General features: G+C 35.1%; 1 protein-coding gene across 4 annotated transcripts in view; it reads right to left on the reverse strand.

Moving 5' to 3' along the window:
- nup155 (nucleoporin 155) overlaps positions 1-14,980 on the reverse strand; it is a 35,036-nt gene that overhangs the window by 878 nt on the left and 19,178 nt on the right. For all 4 annotated transcript variants that reach the window (XM_079860915.1, XM_079860917.1, XM_079860918.1 and 1 more), the window contains 12 exons: positions 14,392-14,525; positions 13,033-13,224; positions 11,528-11,666; positions 10,048-10,183; positions 8,936-9,089; positions 8,108-8,212; positions 7,867-8,021; positions 7,056-7,185; positions 4,380-4,493; positions 3,121-3,241; positions 2,321-2,431; positions 841-977 (listed from right to left, as the gene is read on the reverse strand). In XM_079860915.1, coding sequence (XP_079717041.1) covers positions 841-977; positions 2,321-2,431; positions 3,121-3,241; positions 4,380-4,493; positions 7,056-7,185; positions 7,867-8,021; positions 8,108-8,212; positions 8,936-9,089; positions 10,048-10,183; positions 11,528-11,666; positions 13,033-13,224; positions 14,392-14,525 — 1,628 coding nt within the window. The remainder of the gene's footprint in view (positions 1-840; positions 978-2,320; positions 2,432-3,120; positions 3,242-4,379; positions 4,494-7,055; positions 7,186-7,866; positions 8,022-8,107; positions 8,213-8,935; positions 9,090-10,047; positions 10,184-11,527; positions 11,667-13,032; positions 13,225-14,391; positions 14,526-14,980) is intronic.

Here is a 14,980-nt window from a genome sequence, read left to right on the forward strand (position 1 = left end):
ATGAATAAATTACTTTGTAACTATAATATATAACTACTATATTTAACTATATACCTACCATTAAGCAAAAATTGCTTAATGTATATTTATTTACTTTTAAAAAATATTTATTTTTTATTATTTAGTAATTAATCCATAATACTTTTAACTATCGTTAAGGATCTTATGGATTATGGATTTATAAAAAATAATAAAAAATACTGAAATAATAAATAAAAAAAAAAATATTTTTTAAAAGTAAATAAATATACGTTAAGCAATTTTTAAAAGGATTATGGAGTAATAAACAAATAAAAAAATCCTAAAAAAATAAACAAATGAATAAATAAGAAAGTAAATAAATATATAACTACCATTAAGCAATCGTTAAAAGTATAATGGATTAATTACTAAATAATAAAAAACAAAAATACATTTTAAAGTAAATAAATAAACAACTTCCGTTAAGCAATGCTTAATAGGATTATGGATTTATAAATAATAATAAAAAATACTGAAATAATAAATAAATACATATTTTTTAAAAGTAAATAAATATACGTTAAACAATTATGGAGTAATAAACAAATAAAAAACCCTAAAATGAATAAATAAGAAAAAAGTAAATAAATATATAACTACCATTAAGCAATCCTTAAAAGTATTATGGATTAATGAATAAATAATAATAATAAAATATTTTTAAACTAAACAAATAAAAAACTAAAAATGGGCGTATTTTCTTTCGAAAATACTACCGTGTTTCCACTGATACAAAGCTCAATGCTAATCGGTGAAGTGTCCCTTTAATAGGATTATGGGAAAACAAAATGAGCTTGAGATGCTCAGTGGCTCTCGTACCCGTGTCTTGAAGAGCTGGTCGTAGACCTCCAGCAGTCGAGGAAGCTGGACGCCAATCTCCTGCATGGTGAAGGTGACGAAGCCCACGTCCCAGTTCAGCCGGCACACCTCCTGCTCCAGAAACTTCACCAGGAAATCTGAAGAGCACATCACAGCGTTAGAGAGATCACTTGAGCTTCACACACACACACACAGGTGATTAGGACTGGGGATCGTTCAGCAGTTCTCCACACCGATACCACGACCTCAGTACCGCTTCCTGAACGATACTTTTATCCATACCAATTTTATGAACAGAAAATGTTATAGCAGAGGCAGTAACATTACTGTGAAGAGGGAAAAACAAGAGAGCTAAACTGTTAATGTAGCCGACCTTCAGGATAAGCACACTTTACAAGATGCCTAGTGTAATCTGAGTCAATTCCGTTTGACCCGTTTTAATTTTTCAGGATTCAATATTTGTTTTTCCCTGTTTAAATTTTTCTGGATTCCGTTTTTCCCGTTTTATTTTGTCAGGATTTAAAATTTGTTTTTCCCCGTTTAAATTTTTCAGGATTCAATATTTGTTTTCCCCTGTTTAAATTTTTCTGGATTCCGTTTTTCCCGTTTTATTTTGTCAGGATTTAAAATTTGTTTTTCCCCGTTTAAATTTTTCAGGATTCAATATTTGTTTTCCCCTGTTTAAATTATTCTGGACTCCGTTTTTCCCATTTTATTTTTTCAGGATTTAAAATTAGTTTTTTCCCCCGTTTTAATTTTTCTGGGTGGTTAAATTAAATTTTATTAATCAAAAAGCAGGTGTAATTAATTGAAATCATGAAACTTGTTCAATTTAACAGCAATTTATTAACAGTTATTAACAAAAATTCCATTCTTAATGTTTTTTTTCCCTTCCAAATTCCATTTTATTTTTACCAAGTTCTGTGATTTCCTTTTTATTTAGAGTCTATATTCCATTTTAATGGTTTAATCAAAAAACGTATCTAATTAATTGAATTCATAAAAACAATGTAATTTATTAATTTGTATACAACAATAGGGCCCTATGAAATGTTTATTTTATTTTATTCTGCGTTGCGTATTTTAATGTTTCTGGTAATCAAATGAAGACATAAACATTAATGTATCTTTTATTCAAATGAAAAATAATTTTTTGGCAAACAAGTGATACACAACAATTTTACTGTTAAAATTATATCATGGAAGAAAATTTGTTTTAATAATAAGTGTATTATTATTATTAGTAGTAGTAGTAGTATTGGTAGTAGTAGTATTACATTAAAATATCCATTATAATGTACAAGAGTAATATATTTCTATCACAGTTTTTTTTAAGTTAAACCAAACTTTTATTTTGACGGGTTAAAAAGTATATTTTAATATTATTAAATTATTAATTAAATATATTTAATATTTTAAAAAGTCTTGAACTCGATACCCAGGCCTAAGTCGACCTCAGAACTGACCGGGGAAACGGTACCTAATGGAAAGTATCGTGGCGTTCCAGCGTACGACTTTCCCAGTGACACGAGCTTCAGGCTCAGCGCTCTCATCCGGTCCGCTGGGCTCATGGCCACACTGTCACTCAGCTCTGAAACACACAACAAGCCGTCACACACACACATCCACGACACAGGAACACGACCGAACTGGAGAGGGTTTACCAAAGCCACTAGATGACCAGCATGCAACCTTTAGCCAAAAAAAGTGTAAGGCCGTGTGTCCACCAAAGCATTTTTTCACGCGGCTGGCGTATTTTTCCAATTGTTTTCAATGGGAGCGCCGCATTTTTTTCACGCTGAAGCGCTCAGTGTTTTTTACAGGTCGGCGAGAGTTGAAGAATGTTCAACTTTGGGTAAAACGCAGTGCTCATCACTGTCACTTTTTACCCAACCGTCCAATCACAGTGGAGGAGGGGCGGGACTAATACCACACCGACCAACCGACACATTCTGCTTGTACAACGTCAACAGACGACAACAACTAGCATAATAACGGAACAAAATCATTTAAAACAAGAGCCAGAGAAAATATGTTACATTGTATCGACATTTTAATATAGAATCAACACAGAAACAAAATATGTGTGAAATGAGATACTAGTGACACTTTCGCGGATATTCTGTATCACAACAAGCAAAGCGTCTCAACTGAAAAAATGCTGCCCTGCCAAACGCTCTCAAGCGCCCACAGCTAGGCGTTTAGCAGAGCACATAGCGTTTGGCTAAAAACGCTTTAGCGGACACACGGCCTAAGAGATAAGACAATCTGTGGCTTTACCCTTCTCAATGATCTCCTGCCACAGCGAGTGCACCAGGATCGGATCCGAATGTCCCGCACAGTGAATTATAGCCAGCTTACACTCCGACAACCGGAAATGATCCGCAAACTCGCCATACAGCTTCAGAGAGGGAAACAACAGAGGAAATGTTAATGATGCAACAGATCATAAAATACACAGTTCGAATCATTTACGCTTTTTGAGCCACAGATCGATTTGCTTTTCATTTATTACTTAAAGCTCACCTGAAGTTCTTCAGTACCACATCAAAACTACTAGCCTCACTGATTAACATTATTCTGTTCAAACATTATTAAATACAAGTGAACAGTCAGTAATAAAATAAGAACAAACACACAAATTACAAGCAGAGATGAATACTAAAAGTTACAAAGTCTAACAGTAGTGTTCAGGTACAGAAATTAATAATCAAGCCTAAATGTAAAATAACACTATTTGTTCACTGTAGAAATTAATTATAGTTTCATCTTTGTTAAAGCTGTATTTTGTTATTTTATTAACATTAATGAATATTAGGCTGCTGTCACTTTAAGAGCGAATAAACTGACACACATGCGGTTTCTTTCTCCACTGTTCACTCATGACAGAACCGAGAGAACACTTGCTGAGATATTGAGGGTATTTAGACATCAGTGTGTTCATATGTCTGTTCAAGAGCAAGGAAACGCGAATGAGGAATCAATACTGTGTTCGAGCTCTATCTGAAACACACCTCTCTCTCTCTCTCTCTCTCTCTCTCTCTGTGTGTGTGTGTATGGTTGTGCGCACAGATAACGCGCAAGTCCCGAGTTTCGCCTCTTCTTCTGCGTTTAAAATTGTTTGAATGTGTAAATTGGCAAGACAAAACAAATGGTACATTCTCACTCTATAGCCCTATTCGCACGGGATTAGTATTACCTGAGATCATTTTTCCGGACCTTTTTACTGAAGGTAAAAGTCGCCGTAATCTTTACTGACATTGTCCGTGATGATCACTGAGATCACATTCGGACTGGACTAAAATCACTGAGAAGCTCTGGTAATTATTACTGCACCCCACCTCTCCATGTCACACTAGTCCCATCCGAATAGGGCTTAAGATGGTTAAATTTAGAAGTTTAATCCGCGACTCACATGCGTGCCGAACCGTGGGACCCGATCCGTACGGATCAACTGCGATCCGTTGCACGCCTAGGAAATGTTCATACAACACAACAGAAGCTCACATTGGCTGAACCGAACCATCTTCCTTGCTTACCTTGGTAATGTCCATGAGCTCAGAGTCGAGCTGTGTCATGGCTCCCTGCACTGAGGGATGCTGGGAATACTGTCTGCGCAAGGACTCCTGGATCTGCACCTGAATCCGCACCACCTGAGGAACAAAGCAGCATTACGGCTCTCTGCAGGATTCATGACGGAGCATTAAGGACCGTTTTAAGGCCTTTAAAAGACCAAGAACAGATTTAAAGGAATAAACTAGATGAATAAAGTTTGATGACACACTTTGATATTGGCTTGACAAAGCCAGGTCTGACAGGTTAAAATAACAGCTTGAAGGTTTTACTTAGAGAAAGTAAAAATATTCAGCATGTTTTAAAGTCCCCCTGTAGTCAATCATTTTATCCCTTCAATCTATGATCACCAAAATGACACATTTAAACATTTTTCCTTAAAAAAATAATCTTCAAGTCCCCCTGTGGTGAAAATCCAGTTTTTAATGTTCTGTATATGTCTATGTGGTGTTTTTAATCTGCTTTAAGATAAAGCATGTGTAAATTCATAAGTCGACAGCATTGCTGAGTATTTCCTCCTTAAAACTGCAGTGAACCAAAGACAGTCTCAAACACACGCTTTGAAATCGCTGGTGTTTCTGACGTCACAAACTACCTTGTAACCAATCAGATCAACGTGTGATCGTCAACCAGTGGATCTCTGAGCTGAGTGAGTGAGTGGAGGCGGGGCTCATTTGCATATTCATAGAACCGCGCATACTAAATGAGGCGAGGGTGTCGAGTTACACTCAAGATATTTTAAGACATGGCGATTTTTCAAGGAAATTTTTTTAAAATATGTCATTTTTGTGATTAAAGATGAGTTTTAAGGGATAAAACGATTGACTAAGGGGCCGATCACACCTGACGCGTTTTTCAGGTTCGAAAACGCGAGGTGCACAGCACTTTACCATCACACAGAACGAGCAGTGCGCTGCGTTTTTTATGTTGCTAGGCAACCACTGAATCAGCTGTCCTGTCAGTCAAGTAAACGTCAAATCAGCCTTTTATTAACTTTATTTACTTTCTGTTAACATTGTTGTAGTTACGGTTCGTGAAGTCGTTAAGCTCCTGGTAACCCGCGAGAGCACCACAAGTTTATCCTCCATCATCGCACACTCCGGGCGTTCAAGCAACTGTAGCTTTCATCACTAAACGGAAGGCCCGCCTCTCACTTCATTCGATTGGACAGTGGAAAAAAACGCGATGACATCGGGCGCTTTTTCCGCTCGGAGTTGCTTTTTTTTCAACTTCAAAAACGCAAGGCGCATAAACAGCGCACAGAACGCATTGAAAATAGGCGCCTCTCACTGCAAAAAACGCGTCAGGTGTGATCGGCCCCTAAAGGGGGACTTTAATTCCTATGAAAGCAGTAGGTGTGTACTTATAGTTTGTCACCCATGCCTTTTCCATTTTGGCTTTATTTTTGTTAAATAAATAATGACAGTATAATATGTCATGTGATGTTGTTCATCTGAGGTTGTATTTACCTAATTTTAAGACCTGCTAACGACCAGATGATTTTTTATTATGTCCTGATAAATAAAACCACAGTGTCCATTCTTTTTCACATGACTGTATATATATATATATATATATATCATTGTAAATAGTATGTGCTAGGATTGGACAAACAAAGTTAGGCACACAGAAGGATGACATTTATGACAAATGAGTCATCCATCATTCCTCCTCAGCTTTAAACAAAGAAAGCTACAGGGAAGTGCTGGACACACCCTTAGTGCTACGCAAAGTGTGTTTGTGCTTTTTTAAATAGTGACGTGGACAGATCTAGAACAGGTCTGGCTCCATAGCTCAGTGGTTAGAGCACTGGTCTTGTAAACCAGGGGTCGCGAGTTCGATCCTCGCTGGGGCCTGGGAATCAATTTTGCACAAGTATCAAAAATAAATTTATACAACTTATAACAGGAGGAACACTTACAAGTCATCACATACATCACAGACTGTGTGCTGAGCTCCTAAAAAAACCTGAAGCAATCTATTATGTCTATATGTAGTATCAGATTTAAATACATTTAATATATAAAAATATATAAATTAATACAAATTACAATGTTAATATTAAGTATTATTATTAGGGCTGTCAAACGATTAATCGCGATTAAATCGCATCCAAAATAAAAGTTTGTGTTTACATAATATATGTTTGTGTATGGAGTATAATTATTTTCTATATATAAATACACACATGCATATATATTTAAAAAAAAAATTGTTATTTATATATAAAATATTTATATATAATATAAATTATATAATATAAATATATATACACAGTATATACATGCAAATATTTCTTAAATATATACATGCATGTGTGTGTATTTATATATAGAAAATAATTATACACCATACACACATATATTATGTAAAAACAAACTTTTATTTTGGATGTGATTAATCGCGATTAATCGTTTGACAGCCCTAATTATTATTATTATGATGATATTTCTTAAATATCCATTTTGAATTTTACAGTACAGAGTTACATTATCAATATTTCTTATTTTATTTATTTGTGCAGCCCTTCAAACACCCTGGAGCTTTAAAAAAAAAAAAAAAATCTAATTTTAATTTTAACCATAAACGTCGCAATTAAGATTCCACAAATGGCTCATTCACAGCTGCTTCTGTGTCATTACCTCCATCTTCTCCTCCAGCTCATGCAGGAACTCTCCGTCGGCTCCCAGTGAAGACGCGCAAGACGAGCTCTTAGCCGAGAGAATGGCCCTCGAGATGTACTCCAAACGCTGCTTCAGGGAGATCTCAGTGCTGCACGCACACAAAGCCAACATTAACCACTCAAGCTCATTTGACATCACCAGATTGAACCTTTATGGGTTCATATAAATGTAAAAAAAAAAAAAAACAGGAATACCAAAAAAAGAAACATTAAAATAAGTTATGCTTGAAAATGCTAAATTATCGTTAAGCATTTTTAACTTCAAAAGTAACAAAAGAATTGTTCATGGAATTGTTAAGAAACCAAATTATTATATATTTTTTTATTTTAAATTGTATTGAAATAATTGAATTTTAATAATTGTATTGAAATAATTGAATTAATAAATTATTTAAATCAATAAAAAAATCAACACAAAAATTTCACTAAATAAATGTAAATAAATAATTAACTAAAATAAAATGAAAAACTGGAATGAATCAAACTAAAATATACATAGATAAACATAGAAAAACGTAAAATAACTAAAGTAAATAAAACTAAACTAATTAAAAAAAGTTGATAAACAAATTTTTTAAATATTAAAAATGCCCACAAAAAAAAAGTGCAAATAAGCTAAATAATAAATATGTGCACTAAAAACTAAAAGAAATTACCAAAATTAATAAATTAACTAAATAAAAGTGTGTGTGATTCCTTTCCCACAAATGTTTAATCAATGTAAATGAAGAGTGATTTGAACCAATAAGATGTCAGTGGGCGGGGCTAACCTGTGCATGTCTGCCAGTCGCGCCAGCACGTGCGCCGCTTTGCCAAAGCTTCGGTTCTTCTCGTAGTATCGCCACAGAAGGTCCATGTTACGCACTTTACTCTGGTCCTGTTTGATCATGTGCATCAGATGATCCTCGAGGTAAGGCGAATTCACCTGGACCGGAGCAGAACGGGTCCTTAACACTCAGAGCAAAGACACCTTAATCTACGTTGCAAAACTCGGCATCATTTTCGTCGTACCTCCAGAAGTTTGTCGGTAAGATCGGCCTGAATGAGCCAGTTATAGAGAGCGATGTGGAAGAGCTCGTCTTGAGATCTCTGAGCGAGACCCAGCATCTGCTCAAACTGTGTGAGGAATCAGTGCCGTTACTGTTCATTCATCTAACCATTACAAATCCTGTTCTTTCACTGAAATGAGGCTGGAAATAAAATAAAACAAATACTAGGGGAAAAACAGAGACGAAAATTAGAAATGTTGCCTTGGCAAAAAAAGTGAAATAAAATAAAAGTCGAAAATGATTAATAAAAAAAAGTCACGTGATTATTTAGTTTAATTTGTTTTAGTAAGTCTGTTTGTTAGTTTTAGTACACATTTACTTTAAGTTTTTTTTTTTTTCATTTCATTTAAATAAAAAATAAATAGATATACATTAAAAATAAAATCACTAAAGCAACTAAGTAAAAACTAAAATAAATAAACTGAATTAAAAAGAAATTAAATGAAAAACAAAAATATATAAACCTAAAAAAAAATAAAAAAAAGATTATTTTTTCAGTTTCAGTTTAAGTTAACTATAATTACCTTGGTACTAAATTGCTAAAACAAAAATTAGAAATATAAAATAAAAACTGCAATAAAAATTTTTCTAGTTTCTAAAAACGAAATCAAGTCTAAAGAGACTTGACCAGCACATGGCAAAATTACTAAAACTTTTTTTTAAAAAAAGAAAAAGAAAATATAAAAATAAAAGCCAATTCAAAATATTAATAAGTACTTCCATTGGAAAATTAAAATAACTGCATCAAACAGTTTTAAACTGAAGTTCTAGCAGGTGGCATGTAACTCACATGGGCGGCAGCGTCCTCATTGCTCAGCATGTTGGGGTCAGAGGTCATGACGGGCGGCCCGGGTTGTTTAGGCACGCTGGGAGACTGAGGGGCCGCTTTACTCTGGTTCACCAACTCCTGCATGGTGTCCGTGATGCACTTATAACAGGACAGCCTGGACATAAATGTAATAAATGGTTTTTATTATTTATTTATGAGCGGATTCAAACCTGCAACTCCCACCTGAGCACCTTAGGATCCTATATGATGAGTAGGGCTGTCAAATTAAAATTCTTATTATGAATATTCGTCGAATAAAATAAAAATAAAAAACCTGCATATTCGAATGCAAAAACCGTGCATTTTAATTTTTGGTGTCAAGAGGCGCGCAAGACATGATGACATAACTGACGCGGTGTGTGTTTGTTAGCTTATCCAGTATACAGCGCCACGGCTGCGCTAATTTAAAAAAATGGCGGGAAAAGGCCTCTTGCTGATGAAAACCCTCTCAGATTGTGGGAAAAATCATGCAACAACACACTTGACCAAACCTGCACATCGGTCAGAGCTGAGCGTGTGTTTTCATCAGCTGAAAACACTGTCAACAGAAAGCGCTCAGCACTCGCTCTGATCAAGATGAGCGTCTGGTGTTTTTGATGAACTATATGTAGATGTAGTGAGTAGAAGTGGAGTGCTTCTGAATGCCAGTTTGCTATTTAGTGTTGATGTAGTTCATTACGAGTGTTTTCTCAGGTTACTGATGCACGAACACATTTTATGCACTATTGTAACCTAATTTTCCCTGCCTGCACATTAGGGAAATTATATTTTATTTAAGAACAATTGATTTAAAAGTTGCACAAAATGCACTTTAAAAAGTGAATGTCATTTCATTTGAATAAAAGATGTGATGCTTGATTTGGTTTATATTTGCTTATTGCGCTCGCTTGCGCCCTCTTGTGGGCATAGGAGACTATACAGCACTTTTTTCCTTTAACATAATATTGCCTTTAAAATTTGAATATAATTTGAATTTTGGTCATATTTAAGAAAGAAATTCGAATTTAGCTTTTCAGCCATTTTGACAGAGTCAGTGTATGTGTGTGTGTGTGTGTGTGTGTGTGTGTACTGACCTCTCCTGGAAGGCCTGCTGGCCGGTGGAGTCCTCCTCTGGTTCTCCGTTCCTGTAGAAGTGCGGCCCCAGTTTCTGAGGGTCTTTTTTATCAGCGGCCGTGAGACACAGCTCCACCACTCCCTCATAGAAACGCACTGAACGGGAGCAGAAGGGGGTCAGTTTGCTATATAAAGATTGTTCAGTTTCTCTGCATTGAAAGGTATAGTTCTCTATATAGGTATAGTGACAATCTTCTTTCAGACGAATACAGTTTGAGTTAAATTAAAAAAATGTCCTGGCTCTTCCAAGCTTTATAATGGGAGTGACTGGGTATATTTTTGTGGAAGTCCATCAAAGTGCATCTATCCAAGATAAAAGTGCTCCACACGGGGGTTAATAAAGGCCTTCTGAAGTGAAGCGATGTGTTCGTGTAAGAAAAATATCCATATTTAAAACTTTATGGACTAAAATAACTAGCTTCTGGCAGACGGCCTACGCATCGATTTACGGTGGAAGAGTAACACTTGAACATGACGCACAACAATGACGAGCGCGGAAGCGCAGATGATCGAGCAAAACAAAACACTGGTCACGAATTAGTCTAAAACGATCATTTTTAAAGAGAAATGTGGGAGGAGATTGAGTTTGTTGCCCAGCCCTGTGTGTTTGAACCACGAGAGGCATCTAAACTTACGCTACTCCTACATCTACATCACACGGGTTACTCTTGTGGCGTAAGTCGACTTGCGTAGGCTGTCTGCCGGAAGCTAGTTATTTTAGTCGATACATTTTTAAATATGGATATTTTTCTTACAATAACACATCGCTTCACTTCAGAAGGCCTTTATTAACCCGCCAGAGCCTGTGGGGTTCGTTTATGATGGATAGATGCACTTTTATCATGTATAGATGCACTTTTATCATGGATAGATGCACTTTTATGATGGACAGATGCATTTTTATCATGATAGATGCACTTTTATGATAGATAGATGCACTTTTATGATGGATAGATGCACTTTTATCATGGACAGATGCACTTTTATGATGGACAGATGCACTTTTATGATGCATAGATGCACTTATGATGCATAGATGCACTTTTATGATGCATAGATGCGCTTTTATGATGCATAGATGCACTTTAATGATGGATAGATGCACTTTTATGATGTATAGATGCGCTTTATGATGGATAGATGGATAGATGCACTTTTATGATGGACAGATGCACTTTTAAGATGGATAGATGCTCTTTTATCATGGATAGATGCACTTTTATCATGGACTTTTATCACTTTGATGGACTTCCAAAAAAATATACCCATTCACTCCCATTATAAAGCTTGGAAGAGCCAGGACATTTTTTAATATAACTCTGATTGTATTCGTCTGAAAGAAGAATGTCATATACACCTAGGATGACTTGAGGGTGAGTAAATCATGGGCAAATGTTTAATTTTTGGGTGAACTATCCCTTTAAAGCAGATGCGGCTCACCTTGCCGGTACTGTGAGCACACGAGTGGCAGGTCTGTGTGGTGGCTGATCTGCTGATAGAGACGGAGGGATTCCTTCAGCGTTCGCTCCTTCTCCTGCTTGTTCTGGATCTGTCTGGAGCTCTGGAGAAGCTCGTTGGCCTGTGAGGAGGGGCAGAGATTTGATTTCAACCTTTTTCTCAACCGGTTACAGTTTATAAAACACAGAGACCTTCAGTTGCATACGACTGGTTGCTCATATGACAACATGTAGACGGATAAACAAACAAAAAAGAAACATTAAAACAAGTTATGCTAGAAAAAGCATAATTATCGTTAAGTATTTTTAACTTCAAAAGTAACAAGAATTGTTAATGGAACTGTTAAGGCGGCATGGCAAGGAACCAAAGTGGAATTAAGATCATATTGAGAATATTGAATTTTATTGAAATAATTGAGAGAATTGAAATTGAAATTAAATAAATAAAAATCTAACTATTTCACTAAATCAATGTAAATACAAATTAACTAAAATAAAACGAAAAACTGGAATGAATTAAATAAACTAATAAATCAAAGAAAAAATAATCAAGTTAAAACAACTAAAAACAATAAATAAAAATAAAATAAATAAATAAAATAAAATAATTATATAACAAAATATATACATAGATAAACAAAACTAAAATAAAGAAAGTAAATTAGTAAATAAAACTAAAAACTAACTAAACGAAAAATCAATAAAACAAACGTTTTTTTAAATAAATATTAAAAATGCACTAAGAAACTAAAATAAATAAAAAAAACTAATAAATAAGTCAATAAATAACAAATACATAAAAATAAGCTAAATAATAAATGTGCACTAAAAACTAAAGAAAAGCACCAAAATGAAAAAATTACCTAAATAAAACTGTGTATGACTCCTTTCCCACAAAAAAACAAAACAAAAACTAAACAATAAAATGAAAAACTGGAATTAAAAATTACAGACAAACAAATCCCCCAAAAAACTAAAGTAAAAAATAATTAAAAAAAAAAAAAAATTAAAATCTAAATAAATTAATAACCAACTAAAATAAAAAAAGAAAAAAAGAAAAAGAAAATAGGCTAAATAATTGTGCACAAAAAAAAAAAAAAAAAATTTTCAAGCAGTGCGTGCGATTCCTTTCCCACAAAAGCTTAAAAATAAAAATAAAATATAAAATGAAAAACTGGAATAAAGTAAATTTTTAAAAACCTAATAAATAAAAAAACATAAAAATACAGAAAGACAAACAAACATAAAATAAAAATAATAACAATTATTTAACAAACTAAATTAATAACAAACTAAAATAAATAAACTAAATTAAATTGAAAAACAAATTTTTTGATTAAAAAACAAAAAAATAAACTAAAAACTTAAATAAATTAAATAAATACACACAAAAAAAAAAACTGCGTGATTCCTTTCCCACAGTTGCCTCAAGTTATTTTTCCATCTTCGTGCTGTGAGTGTGTTGTGTGTATTGTGTGAGAATGGTACCTTGGAGCAGGTGCTGTCGTCACTGCTGTACAGCAGAGGGCAGATGTCCCTCAGGTGAACGCTGACCGTGTCTACACACGCGCTGTCTTTGATGTACACGTTAATGAGCGCGGTGATGAGAGCGCCGCTCAGCTCGCGTCCAGAAACAACCACGTCCTTAAAACTCACAGCTTTAATCTGATCCTGAAACTCCTGGAAGTGGAAGAAAACCAGCGAGGGAAATAATAAGAACGTTTGTGCATCAAGTCTCAATATAGGGCTGCATGATATAGCCTATATATTCTTTAAATCAATATCGCAATATGGCTACGATTTAATGAAATAAACATATGCGCTACCAGTTAAATGAACAGCAGTGCCACGCTTCATTCTGAAACGGAGAGTGCATATTTTTTGTTGGCTGCAACCCGTCAAAATAAAAGCTCAATAGTTTACCGTTTAGTAATTAAGAAACTCTACACCAGGGGTGCCCAACCCTGCTCCTGGCGATCGACTGTCCTGCACAGTTCATCTCCAACCCTAATCAAACACACCTGCCTTTAATTTTCAAGTGATCCTGACGTGCTCTGAAGACCTTAATTGGTTGCTTCAGGTGTGTTTGATTAGGGTTGGAGATGAACTGTGCAGGACAGTCGATCGCCAGGAGCAGGATTGGGCACCCCTGCTCTACACACTCAAAGTCAGAAATTTTCGTGTGCGTTTTTTTTGTATTCGTCATCCTAAAAAATTCTCCACGCACAGAAACCTTCCTTACTGAGTCTGATCCGTATTAATTAATCCGTTAACGAAAAAATAATAATCGCGAAACAATACAAAATGGATTCTTCAAGCAGGGAGTACAATATTGTTGTCCTCTCTCTTCTTAAAAAGAGAAAAAGAAAGAGGAAACATTGGGTCTAAGGTATGGAGACACACACACACGGATGCGAAAACAAAGAAAATTGAACCCGATCCAAAAAATTTTATGACGGATGAAAGTTTTGGAGGCAATGTGCAAACATGATTAACACAACATGAGGTCGTATTTATTTTTTAAGGTGCGAAGATTTCAGACCCAGTGTGCAAGGACCTTCAGACATTTCACAGTTAAACAAAGTATTTTTTATTTTACAGTACAATAATATTATCATTTAATAATAATCACAATAAAATCAATATTATTTTATAGCCATATTGGATTGGTCAAAAACACTGTGAACGTAGCCTATGAAAACTTTCCAAATAGAGCTCTTCAAGTCCTCTTTTCATATCGCAGAAAAACTAAAAACATTTTTTGCATGATCTCGCAGCCCTATTTCAATATGAATTTGACACTCAGGCTGTTTATATTCAGGAAAGCACGAGAGCGATGGGTCGTACCTTGGGCATCTCAGAGATGATGAGGCTGAACTGATGATCGCACAGAAGCTTCCAGAGCGCCAGCGTCTGACAGGAGCGATGAATCAACTGCTGCATGGCCTGAAGAGACGCTTTCTCGTGCGCTTGAGCCTCCGCTGAGGAGCAAACATGTCAAGTCACCTTCATTTATACAGCGCTTTTAACAACATAGATTGTTTCAAAGCAGTTTTACATTAGCCGCGTTTCCATTACCCTTCAAATTGCGCAAATTGATTTTGCGAATTGAAAATACGCCCAATGGAAACGCACCAATTTCGCAAAAACTCCCATTTATCGCAAAAAAAGTTTTTACACTCGAAAAGGGGGTTTTCAGGCAATTTGAAAAACAAATATTTCGCAAAACTGCAACGGAAACAGTGTTTGCGCATACAGGTCAGCTGACGTAGATGACGTGGTGTGTTTGGAGAGAATACGAGACAGTTCTTTTTTAAATTCATAAAAGACAAAAGAATTACAGGAATAATAGACTCTGAACCTCAAAGAAATGCCACATTCAAGACCTCTAAGCAGAAATGAGGGAGAAACACCCAGAAACACCTCATATGTGCCG

Source organism: Squalius cephalus, assembly GCF_949319135.1.
Source record: "Squalius cephalus genome assembly, chromosome: 24".
Taxonomy (NCBI): Eukaryota; Metazoa; Chordata; class Actinopteri; order Cypriniformes; family Leuciscidae; genus Squalius; species Squalius cephalus.